We start from the raw sequence: 24,638 nt of genomic DNA, 5'->3' as shown, positions 1-24,638 counted from the left end.
GTAAAATAGAAGGAAATCAAAGGTTTAGAACTTTGCAAATATGTTATAAGGAGACCCATACTGCCTGAGTGTAAGATCTGTGGAATACGTTTTTTATGAATAATATTACGTTTCACACTGTTTCGGCTCAAGTTGACATCGAATCTCATTTTGAAAACTGAGAAGTTTATAGTGTATATTGAGTCCTTCCTTTGTTCGAAAGTGACTGCTCCTAATAATCAATATTTCTTTGATGTTAAAAAAAAAAAAAAAAAAAATCTTTTGAGATTCATGATCTAATATTCGAGAATCTGAATAAATATATACCACAATGATGATCTCAATCTAATAATTCTAAGAGATCATCCCATATTTGATCCTATCTTCGATGCTATCCACTGAAAATCCTTGATTTGTGATTAAAGGATGCATTGCTCGCATTCCTTGGAAGAAGTGTGTTGAGAAATAATTATGGTAGATCAAGGTTGTCCAAATTGTGAAATAACGATTCAAAAGCAAATCTTTGAAATAAATCTTCCTTGATATTTCTTCAATCTGATTGGGATGAACAACCCTAATTATAGGGGACACAAGGTATACCTATCTGTGTGATAGGAGTTGGATGGGACGCCATCACTTGTGTGTGTTGTGCTTACAAGAAGGTTAACAACCTTTAGTAGTGTCTTAATTTAGACACGCAACACTTAGTTCATTTGGTCATATTGGTCTCCCAATCATCCTTTTATTTCAAATGAAAACTATCTTGAAAAAAAAAAAAAAATCATTGATCGGTGATTACCACCATGAAAGACTTCTTTATATCCAAGAAAGTTTTAAAATTCTTATTTCTTTTGAGTTCTCTTCAAAATGATCAGATTTCAAATTCTTTAATTTTGTTCTTTTAAAAAAAATACAATTTTTCTTTTAAAGGTGTTTCAAGAAGGTCTTGTATGGAGACATCAAATCCAGACCCTCAGATTTGAGGATTGTTGCATTGATTATCGGAAGTTAAATAAGATGACCTTTCACCTAATACTGATGATTTGTTTGATCAATCGATGGGAGCATCATATTTTTCTAAGATAGACTTGAGATTTGGATACTATCAGTTAAATATCAGACCTGAAAATGTACGTAAGATAGTTTTTAGAACCCGATATGGACATTGTGAGTTTTTAGTGATGCCTTTTGGATTGGCTAATGCACCTACAAAATTTATAGATATTATGAATAGAGTATGTAAAAAAAATATTTGGATAAGTTCACTGTTATTTATCAATGATATTTTGATTTATTCGAAGATGAAAGAAGAGCATGCTGAGCATCTTAGGATAACTTTAGAAACCTTGAGGAAAGAAAAGTTATATGCAAAATTTTCGAAATGTAAAATTTTGATTGAGCAAGTACAGTTTTTAAGGACATATAGTTAGACCCGCAAGGATTGAGGCAGTATCGAATTGGGAAAGACTAAGGATCCCAACAAAAGTGAGAAGTTTTCTTGATTTAGCAGTATATAATAGAAGATTTGTTAAAGATTTCTTTAAGCTTGCTACTCCTTTGACCAAGTTGACTAGAAAAGGAGAGAAGTTTGAATGGACCCTTAAGTGTGAAGAGAATTTCCAGGAATTAAAGAAGTGATTTACAAGAGCACTGTGTTAACATTACCTGACGAGACAGGAAATTTTATGATCTATAGTGATAAAGGACTAGAATGTCTCATTATGCAACACGGAGGTCAGAATTTAGATAATGACTCAGAGCACATGGAAAAGTGATAGCATCTGCTTCTAGACAACTTAAGGATTAAGAGTTGAGATATCCTACCCATAACTTAGAATTAGCTGCTACAATATTTGCCTTAAAGATTTGGCAACATTACTTGTATGGTGAGAAATGTGAGACATTTACGGATCATAAGAGTTTAAACTACATGTTCACACATAAAGAATTGAATATGAAACAGAGGAGATAGTTAGAATTGATAAAGGATTATGATTGTACGATTGACTATCACCTAGGGAAAGTGAATGTAGTTGCTGATGCTTTAATTAGAAAAGAAAGAATGAATGTGATGTTTCTACCAAAAGGAATTGATTAAGGAAATGGAAAATTTAGAATTGAAAATTAAGGATTTAGAGCATAAGGAAGGAAGGATTTATGAGATATTAGTGCAACGAGAATTATTAGAAAGAATCAAAAAGAGTCAAGAATTGATGATTAAAGAAAGACGATTGGAATTGACAGGTGATGAGGATTTAAGTGTAAAAGATGAGAAAGGAATTAGGAGATTTGCTAATAGAATTTGGATACTTAACATGTTATATCTTAAAAGAGATATCTTAAGTAAAGCTCACGAATCGAGATATTTGATACGCCGAGGAAGCACCAAATATGTATCAAGATTTGAAGAAGAATTATTGGTAGCCAACAGGATAAGAGAGATCACAGTTAGGTAAGCAAATGTTTGACTTATCAGAAAGTAAAAGCAGAGCATCAAAGACCTAGTGGAGTATTGCACCCATTAAAAATCCCAGAATGGAAATGGGAACGTACCACCATGAATTTCATAATGGGTTTACCCAAAACCCGAGCTAATCATGATGCTATTTGGGTAGGTTGACAAGATATGCGCATTTTCCTCCAATTAGTGAGAAATAAATCCTTGAGAGATTAGTTAATATATATATGAATGAGGTTGTATTCAAGCATGGAATGCTAGTATCAATTGTTTCAAATAGAGATGCGAGATTTACATCGAGATGTTGGCAAGCATTTCAGGGATGTTTCGGTACTAAGTTTAACCTGAGCACTGCATATCACCCTCAGACTAATGGACAAAGTAAAAGAACAATTTAGACTATAGAAGATATACTAAGAGCATGTTCTTTGGATTTTAAAGGAAGTTGGGATGATCATCAACTGCTAGTAGAGTTCGCTTATAATAACAGCTATCATTCTAGCATTGTGATGGCACCTATTGAGGCACTGTATGGTAGGAAATGTAGATCACCTCTTTGTTGAGATGAAGTTGGAGAGGGAAAAAAAATAATAATAATAATAAAAAAAATAAAAAAAAAATTCTATGGCCTGAATTGGCTCAACACACTAAACAATCAATTGAAAGAGGTTAATTGCAGCCCAAGATAGGCAAAAGAAATATGCAGCTTTAGAATAAAAAGAGAAAGTTTTTGATGTGGGAGAAAAAGTGCTTCTGAAAGTATCACCCTAGAAGGATATAATTAGATTCGAGAAAAGAAGTAAGTTGAATTCCATATATATAGGTCTATTTGAAATTTTAAGGAAAATGAGAAGTGTTTCTTATCAACGGGCCCTACCTCCAAATTTACAACATGTCCACAATGTTTTCATGTGTCTTTGTTAAAAGCCTACAAGACAGACAACTATCATATTTTAAATTGTGAACCAGTAAACATTCAGTCTGATTTAACGTATGAAGAGAAGCCCGTAGAAATTGTAGATTCAAAATTTCAAGAGTTGAGGAACAAGAAAGTAAAATTAGTTAAAGTAATTTGACGAAATCAAGCTGTAGAAGAAGCCACATGGAAGCTGGAAGAAGCGATGAAAGAGAAGTATCCAGAATTGTTCATCAGCAAAATCTGATTCCGAGGTCGGAATCCTTTAAAGGAGGGAAGAATGTAACATACCGCAAATATTTCAATATTTAAGGATAGTACAGATTTAGATTTTTATTCGGTATTGGCCAGTAAATTAGATTTAGTTGTGTATTAGTAGAACCAGAATAATTGTTGGTAGACGTAAAGTTTTAGAGTACGATCAAGAAATTTATAAATATTACGGGTTAGCTAGAGTAAATATTTTGTTATATTTATAAATTTCGAAATATTTAATATATATATATATTAGAATAATTATTTAATTAATTATTATTTTTATAGTTCCGAAAACTGTTAGAATAATTAACGTTAAATGAGCCGGGAGCAGATTATACAAGAATAAACGAAACAATCTAATTTTTTTTTTTTTTTTTGCGAAGCGTAACTTGGTGCGCAAGAAAAGAAATAAATAAATAATAAATAAATAAAATATATTTATAATAACTTGGCGACCAAGTTCCTTAAATTAGGGCCCAAGTAATCACCTAATTAAGGGTTGATTAAAGAGATTTTTAAATGTTAATTGCGATTAAAGAAGTAGTATAAAAACCGAAGAAAATTGAGTTTGGTGTTTGGTCTGCAAAACAAAAAAATGGGGAAGTAGAGGAAGTGAGCCAGGAGGATTTTTGGAAGAATTCACCGAGAAGAAAGAAAAAGAAAAAGAAAATATATATCCCTTTAATTAAGGTAATAACCTTTTTTTTTAGGAAATTTTTATGTATATTCTTTATTCAAGAAATGGGTACCCAGCAGTATGTATAATTTATGTTTCATCTGTGATACTTATCCTATTATGTTCCTTTTAGCATGAATCTTGCATATTTATTTTGTAATTTTAATTAATTTACTTTCTTTATTATGGTTTATGGGAGTATATACATAAAGTGGGGTTTGGTTTCAAGCTTGAAATTGTTGATTAATTGTGTTGGGTATTGGAAGTTGAAGGTTCGGGGGTTGAAGGTGGGCAGGAGAGGGGCGGAGCTCTCGCGTCGGCACGGCCGACGGAGTCTCGCGGCGGAGTAAGCAGGGGGAGAAGGGGGTGAGCAAGGCAGAGAGATGGTGAGGAAAGGAGACACGGGGAGAGAGAGGCGAGTTATGTGCGTACGGTGGTATCCTTTCTGTGTGTGTGTGTTCTGGGTATGTGTGTGTATGCCTGAGCCGGGGGCGGGTGTATGTTGGTGGTGGTGTTGCGGCAGAGAGAGAGAGAGAGAGAGAGAGAGAGAGAGAGAGAGAGAGAGATGTGGTGAGGGAGAGAGGTGAGTTGGGGGAGATAAAGATAGATTATTAAATTCATAAATGGGAGAAGTAATAGTAATAAAATGGAAATAAGGTAATTTGGGAATATTTAATGTTGAATTTGGACTAATATTGTAGATTTTAATAAGTGGATGGTGTAAGATTATAATTTAATGATTAGTGTGGAAATATTATAATATTAATTAATTTTGAGAGAGAATTTAGTTGGATTTAAAGTATAATAAAAGTTGTGAATAACTTGAAAATGAAAGAATAATCTTGGATATAGTTTATTAAATAATTGTTGAATATTCAATGCTAATTGGATTTGGATAGCCTGACCTACATAAAGAGAGTGAGATCACGTATTAAGTGGATAAATAAATATTTGTTATTGATATGTAAGAATTTATAAAATCAAATAGGTTGTTTGGGTTGGTGGAAAGGAAATGAGGGAATTATAAAACACGGGCTTGGTGATAACTTATTATGTTAGAATTTTAATTATAGAAAAGTTAGAACTTGGGGAAATTAGATATTATAAAGTGGAAATACTGAAATCGCTATTCATGGGGGATAAACCTTATATTCTTAAATTGAACAAACCACAAAAAAATGGAGTGAAATATTTAAAGAAAGAGAATAAGATAATCATATATCTATTCGAGATTAAATATATACTAGAATAAATTAAATAATTTTTAGTGATCTTTCGAGATCATTATTTTGTGATGAATATTACTAAATCAATTATTTTTGTGGCGTAGAATGTTTTTATTCGGAAAAGGCAAAGCTTGATTAATCGATTTGATTCAGAAGTATTTTTATAAGCTAAGGACATCAGGCAAGTTTACTATCCCTCTCTTAACGTGAAGTTTTCGTGCCTATTCGATAATTATGTGAAAAGTGTTGATCGTGAGATATTACATTTCGTACCAATGTAAATCGAGAAAATATTTCCGTTTCATTTTGAAGGCTCTAAAGATATTGTTCATATATTACTTTCTATAATTCGAGCATTCTCATTGTACGGGAATGAGCCGATCCCAATAACGATAATATTTTGAATCTTCGAAACTTGAAGTGAATACATGCAGCGATGATCTCACCACAATTAACTTACTCCCTTTTTGGAGATCATCTCATTCTTTGGAATCTAGTCATTTTGATTATCATTCACTTCTACCTTCGGGTAATCTTTGTTGAAAGGGTGCATTGTTCGCACTTCTTTGGTAGAGATGATTGAGAAGTGTTTGTTTGGGAGAATTTCCTTGTATTCGGAGGAATCTGTTCAAGCTGGTCAACACGAATTTATTAAATTCGTGGTAGAGTTGAGAATTTACTATCTGGTAAGGCAGATAGTTTAGGGTTACAAATGTTAACCCTTATGCTAGCAAATGAGAGTGGTAGGTGTGTCTTGTGCGGTTACGATCAGACTGCAAAGATCACACAGGAGAACGGTATTCACGAAATGGTGCTGATCGAGCCATGTAGTGATACTGAAAGGTGGAAGACCAGCGTTTTCTTTACTTGAACTTGTGTTGTCATTTGACAGTAGCTGCTTTATGTTGCTTTGACTTGAATTGTTTTCTATGCCTTACGTGCATATTCTGTTGATTGTTGTTTTGTTCTGTGTGGACTTGCTGAGCAATTTGATTGCTCATTCTTGCATCTATTTTATTCCTTTTTGAGCAGTAAATAGTGAGTATGGCACAACTCAAGAGAAACCGCCCGGAAATGGGTTTTTGGCAAAAGCAGGGAAAAGGGCATCATCCAAGCTGAGACTGCTAGACTACGCCGCTTGGTAGTACGAGCTATAGTTATTATAATGGTTTGAAATCAGACTTCCCTTTATGTAATAAAGTTAGACTCAGTAGTAATGTTGCAAGACGATCGACCCTGGACTTGTGGGGAAAGAGTTGGATTGTGTAATATTAATAGGTAATGCAAGTGTTGTTTTGAGCCAGATGTTTAGTGGCGGACCAGATCTGCGGGATGTGGATCTGGGGGCGTCACACTGATGTCTATTTATGGCCAATGTGTGCCGAGGATCCTCCCTGGTTGAATCACTTTATGTGGTTCGGAGCTTGGTGTGGGCTGATCACCCCTCAATGCTCGTAGTGCTGTGTGTTTCCAATTCCAATAAAATTGATATCTCATCTTGCAACTTTACTTGTAATTATACCTTGTGATATCTATTGTTGTTTTTGCACTTGTTATACTGCATATTGTGAACTGTTACATATACTGCTTTCACTTGCTGAGCTTTTTGCTCATATATATTTTGTTGTTTATTATAACCCTTCAGTGAAACCCGAGAATGGCCCGATTCAAGCAGACCGCCCGTAAGTCCACCTCAGGAAATGGATTGCATACCGCCGTATGATGGAGCAGGTTGGGAACTCGTAGTTCCTTAGTTATTACCTTTTGAACTTTTGAGGATTTAAAATTTGTAGTAATGACTTAGACTTTTAATTTGCGTTTGTAATAACTTTAGTTGTTGTTCATACTCAATCCTGGTGATTCCGGGATTGTGGATTTAAACGTGTAGTTTAATCTTTATAATTCTGTAGTTTAATTATATATATCGGTATGCATGCTTTAGTCGGTTATTTATGGTGGGTCCGTCACACGAAAAATGCCCCAAATCTCAAATATTTTTAAAGCAATGCCCAAAATAACAGATTAGGAAAAAATGACCCCAAATACCAGTTAGAGACGCTGATAATCTAGTGTTTTCAATTTTGGGATGAAAACGCTAGATCGTGTAGCGTTTTGCTGTCTTAACCCCAGCAAAACGCTACAGCGTGTAGCCTCTATCAGGGTTAACCTAATTAGACGCGACACCATGTAGCGTTCTAATTAGGGTTAACCTAATTAGACGCTACACGATGTAGCATTCTGTTAGGATAACCTAACACAACGCTAGACGATGTTGTGTTTTGTTAAATAACCAAAACTCTACACGATGTAAAATTACTAAATGGTATTTGAGGGCCATTATTTTGGATCCTGATATTTAGGACATTAATGATGAATATACGGGTAGTCAGTGCCAAAATCCAATTTAGACCGATCCATCATTCCATTCCAATAGCTTGGCCTAAATTTGGTCTAAATTAATATATCAATATTTTATTCTTCTAGCTATTTTTATATTATTATTTTAATCTTTTAACAATAATATAATATTTCATATCAACATGATATAATAAATTCATTAAATTAGGAAAACATTACATTTAATTAAACGAAGAAAAATAAAAAGAAATTTTCTTAGGAACATATACAAGATTCGTCACAAAAAGGAGAACGGTAACCCCACCATTAACTACTTTATTTATGAATTTCATACTAATAGAAAGACATGTCCTACCGAGACAGAATTTGTAACTTGCTATCCTCCTGCCTAGCAGGCAAAGATTTACCTCCGTGGAAAGAATGATTCATTCAGATTGACATGAGAGTCCAACTGCATTGCATTGCCAGAATCCATGTTGTATATTTGAAAGAGGTTGACCTCCTTGCTTCTCTCACGGTACAATCCTCTTCCCGCCGAGTCCCCTTTCTCCTTGGTCCACATATACAAAATGTAAGACATGCGCCAACAGTTCATCACGGAAGAAAAGACTCACTAAGCCGGGATCACTAACTAATCTAATCTTATATAATATAATATTATAAAATACTAATATAATAGAAAAGAACTATGCTTTCTGTATACGTTCCCTGTTCCGTTGCTACCGCGGGCTTTACACAATCGATCGGATTCTATAGATATCCCTTCAACACAACATAGGTCATCGAAAGGATCTCGGAGACCCACCAAAGCACGAAAGCCAGGGTCTTTCAGAAAATGGATTCCTAGTGCATGACCGCTTGGATAAGCTCACACTAACCCATCAATTTGGAATCCAATTCGAGATTTTCCTTGAGAGGTACCGGAAAGGAATTGGAATGGAATAATATCGATTCATACAGAAGAAAAGGTTCTCTATTGATTCAAACACTGTACCTATGGAATATAAGAAGAGTAAAAAACCGAAAATTTACATAGTATTTTTGATCGAAAAAGAAATCTTTATTTCATTTTTAATGTATTGTTAATTTAAATTCAATAAATATTAGAAGTGTTTAATTTTATGATATTTCATAATTAAATATATATAAATATATAACTATATAAGTAAGTAAAAATTTAAATAAAATTTATAACTATTTAATAGTTATACTAACATATAATTAATTAACTAACTAAATGTACCTTCAAGCTCCCCCATCTCTCTCTCTCTCTCAAAAACCCTAACCTCCATTATAAATTTTTGAGGGGCTTCCATCGGTTTTCACCGGTGGAAAGCCCTAATTCCTTTGTCTTATTTTCATGTTTGAAATCATATTTTCCATTCAATAAATTCCCAATTTATTTGGGTTTTGTTAGTTTCTCCTTCTTGTGAGGGTTGGTTTGTTTTGTTTTGGTGTGTTTTGGTGTTTTCCATGATCGGGGTTATAGATCGGCTTGATTTTCATGGGTTTGATTCAGGTTTGAAGGTTATTATGGGATCGCATCTATGGTCGATTGTTTTAAACAGTAAGGTGAAAACCAATCAGATGGAAACAAGTACATATATTCAAATCATCTTCGAATCGCTTAGTTGACTCTCGAATAAGGAAGGATTTAACAGCGATATCCTTCGGCGTCTGTCCAATTTCGATTATATTTGTAGATTCGGTATGGTTTTTAATTAATGATTTAATTCCTTTTATCAAAAAAAATTATAAAATTAATATTTCATTATTATTAAGATTTAGCCCGATGAATAGGGGCGGACTCGACCTAAATTTGTATGATTTAGGTCACCGTTGAATTCACCAATGCAGTTTGATAAGAACCTCCTAACTAAAGTTAGATAACGACATTAGACCATACCATTGCAGTTTGATAAGGACCCATTAAGTAGAGTTAGATAACGATATTAGACCATCTCCGACAGTTGTGATTCAAAATTTCAAATTTGGATCACTAACTGATCTAAATTCTGATCCAAATTTATGACCAACTTCAACAGCATGATCGAAATTATATTTTATATATTATATTACATAAATTTTATATTATACTATATGATCTTAAATTTAATATTTAATCATTATTAACTACTTATATTATATTCAATTAAATAAATAAATTATATCTTGGAGTACATTTTTACTCCAAAAGCGTGATGGTCCGGAAACAATTGCAAAACGTTATATTTATCGTACTGTCTTCTAATCATTTTCCAATATTGTAATTTTAGTTTATGCATTTTATGTACATTTTATTTTATGCTTACATGTACACATTTTTTTTAATTTCAGTGAAATCTGCTTTACTATTATTATAAATTTTTATCAAAACATTAATTTTATTTATTAATTATAAATTATTATTAATTAAATTTTAATAATTACAAAATAATTTTAAGTCTAATAAGCAAATGATATAAAATTAACGAAATAATTTGAGTGAAATGTGGTGATCCAAATTTAGATGAGTTAAATCTGCCCTAAATTTTGATTTTTGGATCACCACCTCGAGACGCAAAACTACGCTTGAAGATGACCTCAAGAAAAGAAAAGGCCTTGTCGAGTCGATTGCAATGGCAACAACAGTTGATGGGAACACTGAAGGTAAACATGCCAACGGGAATGCTTAGACTACACATATCCCTAAAGAGAGAGACAGCTCCTTGTTTCATTTTAAAAGCGCGCAAGCAGCTGAGTGAAGTGAAAATTGCAAGCGAGAGGTCGCATTTTCAGCATATTATGGAACAAGAAAAGAGTATCAACGAATGATTATCGGAAAAATATTAGTACCTGCTGTAACTTTAAATGTGAACCGGGGATATGTCCTAATGACACTCCCAATTTCATGTTTATCATTTTAAAAAATTGGAATTCAAGACGTCGACGTTTCTGCGAGGGTAAGAGTTGGATCATTAATGGATCGATGAAGCAAATGAATTCTTTAGAGCTGTACCGGAACCCCCAAGTACTAAATTACCAGTTCATATCAATATCTGTTACTGTAAGCACTTTATTTTTACTGCCTTGTGTAATTTCAATTGTTTATGTTGCTTTGCTTTATGTTCCAGGAATCCTCACCAGTTTATTTATTTAATTAATTATCATGACATATTTGTACTAATTTAATCATGCCAAACTCAATAGATTCTGTCATTTGTGTTGTATCTACCTGCTTCATTTGTCTTTGTTAATATATTCATATCAGATGTAGACCTTATTGTAGTTTAATATTGGTTGCAGCGTCAACTTTCTAACAATTAGTCGAGTCGAGACAGAGTAGTTTTAATCCAGGCATTTTCCGCGAAGTAATTTAGATGAGTTTTCAATGGAGATGTACGACACACAGTAGCATTCCCTTTATCCCTCTCATTTTTTTACGGTATTTTTGAATGACTTGACACGCATTTTAATATGTATATTAAACATAGTTTCATAACTTATTTTTAAAAGTTCTCTTTTTTGTATAAAAAATTAAAAATTAAACATTAAACTTTTATTTAGAAGGAAACAAATTCAAACTAATATATCAAACTATATTTCATGAGAGTTTTAAAATGTTTGTCGAGCCCCCATCCCTAACATAAATAGTTGAGGGGGACCATGGAGGGAGTAACATAATTTGTTTTTTTGTTAACCGCAGCAATATAATTAATGTTGACGGCAGACAACAGTAATATTCACCAAAAATCGATCCCTCGTCCTTGGACTAACTATCCACCTTCCAATTTCATGTTTATCATTTCAAAAATATGGATAATGTCAAGTAAACAAGACAATTCTATGTTGCGGGCTAAGAGTTTGATCATCCATAGCTCAACGAAGCATATGAAGGGCAATATCTGTAATGGTATCCCAAGCACATATCACTTTAACCACTTTCATTTGGTTTTCTATCATTTTAATTTCCTTTTTATTGCCTTGTTTAATTTCACGATTTATGTTGCTTTTGTCTTACGTTAATATTCAAGACTTTAATTAATTAATTAATTATTATGACATATTTGTAATCAGGCCAAAGTCAAAAGATTGTCATTTACTTCATTTGTCTTCATTCATTTTTCTGTTTCAACTTGTATTAATATATCTATATCAGATGTAGATCTTAATTCTGATTGTATAATTTATAATTATTGCTTGCAGCCTCATCTTTCTAACAAAAGTATTAAAACTATGTATTCTTGAGATTAAATGTTTGAACTAAAAGAATTAGCATTGACTGACTTTGTTTCCAACCATTCCTTCAATTTCTAGCTATCCTTATGATTGTTAATTCCATGGCCACCAATATTAGTGATCTTGAAATAACTGCCCCTTTTTCTTCATCATCTCCACCAAGCAGCTGGGATGTGTTCTTGAGCTTTTGTGGCCAGGATACTCGTGCAAACTTCATTTCACATCTTTACAAAGCTTTGTTTGAAGCTGAATTTTTAACTTTCAGAGATGATCCTGCACTTGAAAAGGGTGAAGAAATTTCACCTGGGCTACTCGGTGCAATTAGAGACTCAAACATGTTTGTGGTTGTTATATCAGAGAACTATGCTCGTTCAAGTTGGTGCCTTAAAGAGCTCGTCCAAATTCTTACTTGCAAGACTAGAGATTATCAGGTCGTCCCTGTTTTTTACTATGTTGAACCATCACATTTGCGGCACCAGGAAGGCTGTGTTGGAGAAGCTCTTAAAGATCATAAAGACCGTTACTCTGATGATATGATTGACAAGTGGAGATCTGCTCTTGCTCAAATCGCGGAGCTATCCGGATACCATCTTAAGAAACATGCAAATGAGTATGTCTTCTATTTTTTCGATGTTCACATATTAGCATAATGAATTGTCATGATTGGTTTTTCAGTACACAACTCAAATGACCTCGACAAATTAGATTATATTTGAGTTGTTTAAAATTGTTGCATAAAATATTTGAATTCATAAGATAAATAACTGATTTCAGTACACAAGAACTTTTAATAACTTTAGATGCAATTGTACAACTTGAAAGCCTCTGCAATCTGCTTATTGGAGTCAAAATATGTGAGTAACTAAGTCAATATATTGTTTTCATTCCTCAGTTTTGTTCATTATGTTTAATTGTATCTAGTCATGATTTTTCTTAAGTTTCCTGTGGTACTGAATGCCAATGACAACAGGATACATTATATATGTTTATTCAAACTTTTAGAATTATAATTTTGAATTGTTGCTTATAAATAGGAATGAATCCGAGACTATTCAACAAATTGTAGAGAACGTGACACGACAAGTATCCAAAAGGGCATTGCACCTTGAAAACGATCTACTTGGGATAGATTCTGCCATTGAAGAGATTTATCAGAAACTAAAGATGGAATTAAATCATGTTCGTGCTCTTGGGATCTGTGGGATGGGCGGAATTGGGAAAACAACAATTGCCAAAGCATTCTACAACAAATATTACAACATGTTTGATATTAGCTGCTTTATTGATAAAGTTAAACAATATTCACAAGCAGGTAGTCCTCTACTTCCCTTGCTTAACCAAGTACTGATTGGACTTCTCAGACGAAAGAATTATAAAGTCACTGATATTGAAAGTGGTTTTGGACAGCTGAAACAAATTCTTTGTTATAAGAAAGCTCTCATTGTTTTGGATGATTTGGATCAGTTAAGCTATTCAGAATTTCTAGTACCACTTTGCAACTTCTTTTCGGCTGGAAGTAGAATTATTGTAACGACAAGAGATGCAAATTTGGTAAATCAAATAAGAATTGATATACCAGAAGTAGATACATACATGGTGAAGACATTGGGAAAAGATGATTCATTGGAGCTCTTTAGTTATCATGCCTTCAGAACACCAAGGCCACCGGTACATTTAAAAGTGCTCTCGGAAAGCTTTGTAACTTATGCTGGAGGTCTTCCATTAGCTCTTAAAGTGTTGGGTTCATCTTTACGCGGTAGAAATCAAGATGAGTCATTCTGGAAAGCTAAACTTGAGAAAGTTAAAGAAATTCCAGAGGAAGGGATACTGGAAATCCTTCAATTGAGCTACGATGAATTAGGAAGTGATACGGAGAAGGCAATGTTTCTTGATATTGCATTCTTCTTTGTTGGAAAATTCGAATATGAAGCTGTTGAGATATTTAAATCTTGTCATTTTCATCCAGAAGTTGGAATACCAATTCTAGTGGAAAGAAGTCTGCTAACAGTTGATGAAGATAATCAGTTTCAAATGCATGATCTTATACAAGAGATGGGAAGGAGATTAGCCAAGAACACTCACTTATTCTTGCAAGGAAATGCATGGGAAGGTTTGCAAAATCAAAAGGTAATAAAAACATATATACTGTGTTGTAAACTTGTAATTAGTTCGAATTTAATCTCATGACAAGATTTAGTTAATAGTAGTTATCCTACTAATATTATATGATTTCATTTGTTTTACATACAGGAAACAAATATAATTGAAGGCCTCATTTTAGATTTGACCGAATCAAAGAATCAAATCAGTTCTCAAATCTTTAACAAGCTGCCTAAATTGAGATTACTTGAGATACTTGGTGCTCCTCGCATTAAGGAAGATTTCAAGAATTCATTTGGTGAATTAAGGTGCTTTTATTGGAGATACTGTACATGGACTTGTTTACCTCCTAGTTTTCAACCCGAAAATCTTGTCGTTCTTAATATGCCATTTAGCAATTTCAAGATATTGTGGAGTGGTTCCATGGTATGAATTTCTTTTAAGTAAAGCATAATCTGTATAAGTTTGTTATTAATGACTAACAAAATATAATATATTATTTTAAATTTACTAACTGGGTACTTGTTTTCCTTGAAACACTAAACAGCCTTTCAAGAGTCTGAAGATTATAGATGTGGATTACTCTGTGAAGTTGGAAACGACTCCCGACTTTGGAAATTCAAAATTGGTTAAGAGGTTATTCTTTCGTGGTTGTGAAAGCCTGCTAAAACTTCACCCATCAATCAGAGAGTTGATTCATTTGTATAATTTAGATTTGAGGGAATGCACCAATTTGAAAGAATTGGCTGAACCAGTTGGGCAATTGACTATATTGGGCTATCTGTATTGGTATGTGAAAGGATCTCCGGAGCCTATGAGGCAGTGGGTTAATGTGGGCTATTTGCGGTTGGGTCATTGTAGCAATGTAAGACGATTGCCAGAACAATTGGGTGACATGAAAAGTTTAACGTATCTTGATGCAAGTCACACATCAATCACAGAACTCCCAGATTCTATTACTCAAGTCAAGAGCTTGGTTGAGTTGAACTTATCCAGTTGCAAGAAGTTTAGAAAGTTACCTCAAGAATTTGGGAGTATGGAAGGCTTGGAGATATTTAGTGCATGTGATACTGCAATCGAACAATTGCCAGATTCGTTTGGAGGCCTCATTAATTTGCTCCAATTGATATTGAGTTCCTGCCAGAAGCTTAAAAATCTACCGGATGACATATGGAAGCTCAAGTTGCTTGCAGGACTATATCTTGATGAGTGTTCAAATTTGGAGCGATTGCCTGAGCAATTGGAGAAAATGCAATGTTTAGAATCACTTGATGCATCTCATACAGCAATTGAGAAACTACCTGATTCTATTGGACAACTGAGCAAGTTAAAGTACTTGGGTTTGAGTAATTGTGAGAATCTTAAATATATACCGAATAGCATATGGAAGCTTACATCACTTACACACTTATATCTTTTGAAAGCATCCATCAGTATAACTACTTTACCCAATACAATGAAGGATACAAAATTGGTTTCCTTGGGTCTGACTTGTGATATAAGATTATGGTTGCCTATGATTTCAAGTTTCTCTTTGTTGTAGGAGTTATATCTTCGTGATGAAGGTGAAAGTTTATCTTCAATGGAGCCATTTAGTCTCTCTAAGCTTCACAACTTACGGTTACTCGAACTGAATAGATGTACAAGTTTTGGGTCATCATTTCCTGAACTTCCTCCGAGTCTAACACACTTAAGCCTATATAACAATGCAACATTGATAAATCTACCTGATTTATCCGGCTTGAAACAGTTGAAGAAGTTGGATATAGTAAATTACAGCAGCCTTGAATCACTTCCTCCACTTCCTCCTCATCTTCATTCATTTATCGTTTATCATTGCCCAAGTCTACATGATCTACCAGATTTGTCAATATTGAAAGATTTGACATTTTTGAGTTTTGGCAAGTGGGAGCATAGTTACCATCAGGTTTGTTGCACTTTAATTTCTCCCCCTTTTAATGCTCCACAATTGCACTTTAATAAATCTAACAACATATATTTGTTTGTATTACAAAGATTGCAGAATGGTCCAGCTACAAAAACAGTGGGCGTACACTCCAATTTAATATCCCACCACTCACGGGAGATGACTTCTTAGGTCTTGCGCTCTGGATTCTTTTTACATCCAAAAACAGTGACAATTTTAGCATCAGAGCTGTTGTTACTAATAAAACAAATGGTATAACAATGTACTATGAGATCCCTGTATATTGTAATAGAGTTGGTGATGTATATAATCTGGTAAGATGCATTAATGGAGATGAAATGTTGATGAGAAGTGGAGACAGCATTCACATTTCTTTTGAAAGGCAGTTATATAGGTTTTCTGACGGAGATGTAGAATTTCCTTACGAAGAAGTGAAGATGAAGAAGTGTGGAGCTCATGTGATACAAAGATCACCGATCACCCCCAACTTCCCGTGTTTTTTCAATAACTTGGTAACTGGTGTTTAGATGTTTGTACGTATAAATGTGTTTCATTCATCATATTTATATTTCCCTTTTCTTTTAATCAATAAAAAAACTCTTATTTGTACGCCTGCGTTTGAGAGCTGTAATTGAATCCATATTCAATATTGCTTGATTATCTGTAAGCACTTTCATGTTTGTAAATTCTCTGTGCCGCACACACAAACAATCATTCTCACATTTTGTAACTATCCTTCTTTCATGTCTTCCACGAGGTAATTGATTAATTGTGCCTTGTTCTTCTTCCTCATTATTGTCTCCACCTTGTCGTGGTGTCTTAATGAGCTCATACTGATCCTTAGGTGCCCGAGAATAGAGATTTGGACTATTCCTGTATTTTACTATGTTGATCCATCAGTCCTAAAAGTATAGGATCATCATTTTCGGAACTTCCAACTAATCTAAAACACTTAAGCAACGCTACAAGATCAGTCAGATATGTCAATGTTGAAAGAATTGGCGTCTGTGACTTTTGGTAGGTGCAGCCATCTGGAATGAGTAAGTTTGAAACAGAACTACCTTCAGGTTTGTTGCTTTTTAATCTCTCTCCCTCTCATGATCTGCAATGAAACTTTTATAAATATGAAAACAATTTTTTTAAGATACAGGTAATCAAAGTTGATGTACCAAAGATTGCAGAATGGTTCAGCTACAAAAGCAGTGGGAATACACTCCCTATTAAGGTTTTTTTCTGAAAGCAAATATCAAATTATTTAAGCTATATTTGTGTTGTCACATGTGTTTTTCTTCTCTTTCTCCTTGTTATTGTATAACAATTTAGTTAACATGCAATTCCTTTTCATAATAATATTCATATTAAATTATTGTATAAGATGCGAGTGAAGAATTATATACAGGCTAGAGGTTCTCAATATAAGTTTATTGATTGGCGACACCCTGATTCCAGAAAGAGCTAATCTCCATCATTTTACAAAACCATGTCCTGGGGTGATCTCCCTAAAGATCTACTCTCTGTCATCTTTCTAAACTTGACAAACAAATGATACTTGCCTCATCGTTACCAGTGTTTCCAAATCTGTATCTTGTGGCATCGCTTGGCCAAGGAGTTATGCCACTCCAGTGCTGGCAGGACATCTCTATGGCTGTTGATGCCAATAGTACAACCCGATAAACTGGTATCTTGTAACAGTAGCATATTGTCACTTAGCCTGCCTATACATAAAGACCAGAGTTCTTTTAGTGATCAGAAAATAATGACGTATGCTTCTAAATGCCAGATGGCTGCTTTTAGGTTTTACATTTGAATCCTCATTAGTCAGTATAGAACATCCTGTGTTTCTTTATAATCCCATGTTAAGAGTTCTTATCAAACTTCCACCACTGCCTTTGTTTATTTTCTATTTTAAATTAACATCATCTTTATATTCGTATGAAGTGATTGTAGTTTTAATATAGAATAATTGGTCACAACGTGATCCTGATAAGAAAGTTATTAATCAGGTAATCTCCGACAATGTTTGATGTAAGTTATACTAAAATTAAACAACTTCCAGGTTTAATTGTTCACCTGATGGAACTAGTCGAGTTTAAATTTGGTCAGTTGCAAGAAGCTTAGAAAGTTACCTGAGCTATTAGGGTATATGAAATGCTTAGCGGCGTTTGAACTTGATTATAATTAATTTGCCTGATATGCTGAAAACTATGAATTTGGAAGATTTTAGTCTGAAATGTGATATAAAGATTATGCGAGACTACTATTTCAAATATGTCTTCTTTGGTAAGATTACATCTTACTGATGATTGCTAGAGGTTCTTTCAACCAAACTGTTTAGCCTTTCAGAGCATCTTGAAGAGACTCCTAAACTAGCTCTTAAATCCATATATAAAGAGGATGAGAAAAAATAGAGTTCCAAGAGGCTCTAACAACCTTAAGAGCCTCTTCTCTCTCCTCTAATTTAAGAGCCGCTAGTTGGCTCTTAACTATTTGTAATTTTGTATATCAATAGAATAATAATTTCCTCCAATTCTTACATTAGATTCCCACTACATGACAAATATTTGAATTCAAAATATGAATAAAATATAAGTTAAGAGCAAATATAAAGAGCATTGTTGGAGTTGGCACTCTTAGTTTTATATTAACTTACTAGTACTTAATATTTTAAATTATGTATAAGAGCCAACTCGGAGACTCTTGGAGATGCTCTAAGCTGTACATTAAAATAACTGCACAAGTTTTGGGCTCTCCTATCCAGAACTTCCTCTGAATCTAAAAGAGCTGAAGGTATATAAGCATGCTTCCTCGGAACAGCCACCTGATTTTTCTAGCTGGGAACATTTGAAAGTTTGTGCCTCGAGAGATACATTAGCCTTCAGTCACTCACTTTACTTCCTCCATATCAGGAGAAACTTGATGTTTTTGGTTGCACCAGCCTACAAAATTTACCAGATAGGTCCATCTTGAAGGACTTGAAACATCTGCATCTTGTTAGGAATAACAATTTAGAAGTCATCTTGATGGATAGTTTGCTTCAGGTTCATTTGTGCTACCTTGTTCACTTCAATCACACTAATATCAATCTTCCCTTTTTTTTAATAACAGGAAACTAAACTGCTACTCTTCATTCAAAGCTCATTTACCAAACCAGAAATTTGCAGAATGGTTCAACAAGAAATGCAGCGCGGGTACACTCTCTTTTGACATTCCATCAATCTTGGAAGATAACTTCTTAGGTTCCAGGCATTGGGTTGCTTATACATGCAAAAACACCGAGCCATATTCTCACATTAGGGCTGTATTTACTAATAAAACAGAGGGTAAGACACAGAACTATGAGTCTATGACATTCATGAATCTCAATGAAAAGTGGAGATAGAGTTAAGGTTTCAATTTAAAGCCTATTATACACTTACTAAAGCGAAGGTTTTGAAAGTTCCTTTCAGAAAATTGAAGGTGAAAATTTGGGAGACTTATGTAATTTCTATTTTCTGCACAAATTTCATGGCCATTTTTTGTTAACAATAATCCTTGGAATATTGTACTTGAAATTTGGAAATTCATTTGCCTAGCTAATTACTTCATGTTAAAAGTTAAGTTGTCCTGTGCTGTTTTCGCTGTTTATTTAATTTGCTTCACCAGATTTTTTCACAGTTCAGCTTCTTTGATAGTGGTTGGATTCTCCAGGTAGTAAGTTCCTTGTTACGTGAAAGAGCAACATAGTGTATAAACAAAAAGCTTGAGCAGCAGTTCAATAAATAAATGATTTACAGGAAGAGCTGTAACTGTTTATCTCATGGACCATCAAGTAGTAGTGGACTTAATATTGATGTATCTGGAGACATCAGCTTCAGACTATTTTGACAGCATACATGATGGACCATATATTTCCATGATGGATCATATATCTCCATGAAACTTGTCCCATATTCAAATGTGGACTTGTCAGGATCCAAACCAATTTTGGACATAATAGAATGTAAATATATTTTAAAAACATGGTTTCGCGTTGGACTCGAATCTTACATATCATTTGATCCTTCTTTGTCTCTAATTTTTATCAGTTACACACGAGAGCACAATCTTAATTATTCGTTTTACCGGGGGAACTTTTTTGACATGTTTTTATATGCAGATACTTTGAGCTCTGAAAATACAGACACAACTGAGAAAGCTCATTGAACCGAATTAATGGACCATACTCCATCCATCCCTTTGATATGGATATGTATACCTTTAGATTGAACACGCAGATCAAAAAAAGTGTATAAAGTAATACTTTCTATGTCCCCTCAATTGTTTACATTGGGGACGAGACTCGGCACACCTCTAATAAAATATAGTTTGATAAATAATTTTGAACATTTTTTTCTTCTGAATAAAAATTTCATGTCTAAACTTTTATAAAAAATGAAAAATTTCAAACAAAAGTTATAGAATTATGTTTTATAAGCGTCTTAAAATGCGTGTCGAGCAATGCAAAAAAAGTGTAAAGAAATGAGAGGAACAGAAGGAGTATAAAGTAAGAGGAAAAAGAAAGAAAAATTGTAAAGTGGTGGAATTCATCAATATATAATTAATAGATTTGTAAAAATGCATGAAAGTAGTGAGTAATTGGAATTTTTATATCATAAAGGTTACCACTTTGAGAAGGTTTTAAAATGTATAAAATTAAGTGGGACATCCAAAAAAGAGAAATGTATAGAAATCAGAGCAACGGAGAGAATAATAGTTAATACATAAAATATATTAGTGGGAGTAATAGTTTAATACATAAAATATACTCCCTCCGTCTCTAAATACTTTTCCTGTTTGTACTTTTCACGTTTGCCAACACACACTTTTGATCGTTCATATCTTTAATTTCGTAGTAGCATTAAATATAAAAACTTCATCGTATTAAAGTACTCGTGAATACGAATCTAACAAGATCACTCATGACTATATTTAGTTTTATAGATTAGAAGTAAATTAATAATTTGTCTCATGTTATGAACAGTACCGACATTAGAAACAAGAAAAGAAAAAAGAAACGGAGGGAGTATTACTATTAGCAAACAGAATGTTAAAATTAATGAGGCACCGACAGAGAAACAAATCACAACCCGTACCAACATGTTCGAAACTCTAATAGAAAAGTTTTGACCGATCAAAGCCACCAGACTCGAGATGTGAAGTGGATGTAACCAAGTCAATAACCATGAGCAGGGTTGACTTGGCAGCTTCTAAATTTTTGTGGACTTTGTGACAAACTTCCAATTTAGGTTGGTGATCCTGGCCTAATTAATAACACCACCGATGCATATGTGTAATAAAATAAATATCTTAGGATATGTCAGATGAGAAATTATATTATGCTAGTATTTTTTTGGCCCCCTCCACACTGGCATCTTCATTTTGTTGTCATTTGACAAATAAATTTAATAGATAAAATTATTTTCATTTTTAAATATATCAAAGTTCAAACTTTTAAATGGGATGAAAAACTTATATTACAGATAATATGTGATACATAAATTTGTTATATGTCAATAACATTAACGTCAAATTATATTATACGTCAAACTAAATATTTAACGTTAAACTGAATATCATATTACTTCCTCCGTTTCCTCTTAGTTGTCCATTTTTTACTTTGGACGGTCAAATTGAGTATAATTTGACTGAATTTTGTATATATCGCATAGTTGAAAAAATAGTTAAAAAAATTATATCATTGTAAAGTACAAATAATAAATTTTAGAATGCAATTTTCAGTTTTTTAAAATAATTAAAAAATTGTCCGTACTATTTTGTCAAAAAAGGTCAATTTGACAATTGAAAGTCAAAAGTGGACAACTAAAAAGTAACGGAGAGAGTAATAAAACTTTAAAAATATGTTAAAGTTAACAAATATATCTGAATGACTATATTTATATATGATGATAAGTGTATATATGAACTAGTACATTTTGTTACTATATAATTCGGTGAATAATAGAATATTACAGGATAATAATTCACATTCTTCAAAATTTTCTCATTAGAGATCAGCGTCAATATATATTTATCATGATCAAACCTCAATCGAATAAATGAATTGTATATTACTTATTTGTCACTATAAATTATGTAAGTCATGTTAATGAATAAACAAGACACCCAAATATGGATTAATATGAATTTTTGGAGCTATAGCATATTGATAAAAATTTGCAAACAATCACATATAATAAAAAAAAATAACCCAAGCCTTTTTTGTTAGAGTTATCTAAAAATCACAATCTCACTCTTATAAATCTTCACTTTTGTACCAGTAAAAATCATGACAATTTATGTTTTCAGAACTTCTTGATAAATTAAATTCATTACCTCTATTTTTGACAAACTTCCGATTTTAGGTTGGCGATCCTGACCTACTTAATAACACCACATACACATATGTAGGGCTGTTCACGAACCGAGCCGAGTCGAACTTTAATTTTTTTTCTGACGAGCCGAGCCAAGCCGAGCTTTCTTATCGAACAAAACTTGTGTTCAAGCTTGAGCTCGTTAACTAACGAGCCGAACACGAGTTTGTTCGCGAACAAATACAAGCCGAGCCGAGTCGAGTCGAGCCAAAAAAAAAAAGGGCAAACCGCTAGTTGACTCTTAAAATAGCTAACCAATTAATTTATTTATATTTTTGAAACTTTGGTTATCTCACCAAAATGTATATATGTTAACATCCATACTGTTGGATCGGTAAAAAATATTTTTTAAAATATCGAAACACTAAATTAATATTAAACACTAGTTAGCGATACTATTCAAACTTCTATCTGACTGTTAAAATAGCAAACCAAACATCACTAAAATTTATCTATCTATATATATATGTATATTATATGTTGAATTCTGAGTTCAATAACATATATAAATATAAAAAAAACCAAAAATATTATATTTTTTCGAGCTTTAACGAGCCGAGGTTGAGCCGAGCTCGAGCCGAACATACTAAAAGCTCGGCTCGAGCTCGTTTACTTAACGAACAATTTTTTGTGTTCGAGCTCGAGCTCGTTAACTTAACGAGCCGAGCCGAACGAGCTCTTAACGAGCCGAGCTCGAGCTTGTTCGTGAACAGCTCGGTTCGTTAAACAGCCCTACACATATGTGTAATAAAATAAATATCTTAAGATATGTCTGATGAGAAATTATATTTATATTGGAATTATTAAAAAATAAAATATTTCTGATTAGTATTTGGGACCAACATGTTTGTCTCCGGGCGACCGTGCAGAATTATAAACTTGTGTATAATAATATAGATAAGCATGCAATTGTCAACTATTTCAACTAATGGGGTGAAGTTGACTTGATTTTCAATAATTTTCAGTTAGTAACATGATTTATTTAATGGCATATATAGCATCGTTCTGAAAACATAAAGAATAATTAAAAAATTATTATTTAAGAATTAAGTTCAAATGCAATTCAGTGAATCAGGTAGGAGTTGGACTTTTGATCGAAAGTACTCAAAACCACCAACTTTATTCTGTGTTAGGCTACCGGTCATTCCCGATTTTATTAAGTACCAAAATATTCTATACATTCAATTTGGCGGTAAATTTGCAAGCACTGGAAATTCTATGTGCAGTGTAATGCGTCCAAATGAAACTGTTTACTAGACTTGAAACAAGTTATTTATTGTTTAAATTATCGAAACAGATTATAAATGATAAAAGAGTTAAGACTTATAATTTATTAAAATGTTTGAAGAAAATACACTCATTAATTATTCAGTTTTTAAATAATTTTATTTATAAGTCAGTTGAGTATTCGGTAATTTAAATTTGTAAGTTAACATTTTCTGTAATAAAGCTTTTAAAATTTGGGTCGAGTTAGTGTAAATTACTTGAAGAATGGTTTGAGGAGGATTTGGGTAGTCGCACGTGTATGTTGGGGGACTTCTTATGCAATATACATTTATCAGCTGTCGAGTCAAGATGATATTAATTTTTACACTCAAACACTTTTTAATCGCTAGACGAGTGAAATGATTATTCATTCATTCAACGATTATTTTTAGGTAGAAGATCAAAATGAGTATTAATCTGTACAACAATTAAAAAGTGTTGGGCATGTTAAAATTTTCAAATATGTAAAGATTTGTACAAATATTTCATATTATATATTATTATATTAATATAATATATTTATTTACTTAAAAAGAATAATAATATGTCATTTCTAAAATATGGTTATTTATTGTTATCGGTTCAAACGCACCAACTTGTAGATTAAGGAAGTGTAGGTTTATTTATCTAAAGAGAATAATAATATATTATTTTAAAAGTATGACTATGCATTATAATCGGTTCAAACGCACCAACCTCGCAACAAAATACAAATCACTAAAAAAGTGTAGGAAAAATTAGCATTTCTGACTTCTAGCTTTTGACTTAAAAAATTCAAAAGAAACACTTCTGTTTATTTTGTCAAACATTACGTAAAAATTTAAACAATTTAAAATGCTAAAATAAGTCCGAAAGCACTTAAAAAAA

General features: G+C 33.0%; 1 protein-coding gene across 1 annotated transcript; it reads left to right on the top strand.

Moving 5' to 3' along the window:
- Positions 1-11,979: 11,979 nt before the first annotated feature.
- Positions 11,980-16,725, top strand: LOC108204967 (disease resistance protein RUN1-like). Its single transcript, XM_017374678.2, has 5 exons — positions 11,980-12,699; positions 13,124-14,216; positions 14,340-14,615; positions 14,737-16,116; positions 16,206-16,725. The coding sequence occupies exons 1-4, from the start codon at positions 12,176-12,178 to the stop codon at positions 15,730-15,732; spliced, it is 2,889 nt and encodes a 962-aa protein (XP_017230167.1). The 5' UTR covers positions 11,980-12,175; the 3' UTR covers positions 15,733-16,116; positions 16,206-16,725.
- Positions 16,726-24,638: the final 7,913 nt, after the last annotated feature.

This window comes from Daucus carota, chromosome 1, assembly GCF_001625215.2.
Source record: "Daucus carota subsp. sativus chromosome 1, DH1 v3.0, whole genome shotgun sequence".
Classification (NCBI taxonomy): domain Eukaryota; kingdom Viridiplantae; phylum Streptophyta; class Magnoliopsida; order Apiales; family Apiaceae; genus Daucus; species Daucus carota.
Note: the sequence above shows the minus strand (reverse complement) of the source record. Positions and strands in the feature narration are given on the sequence as shown.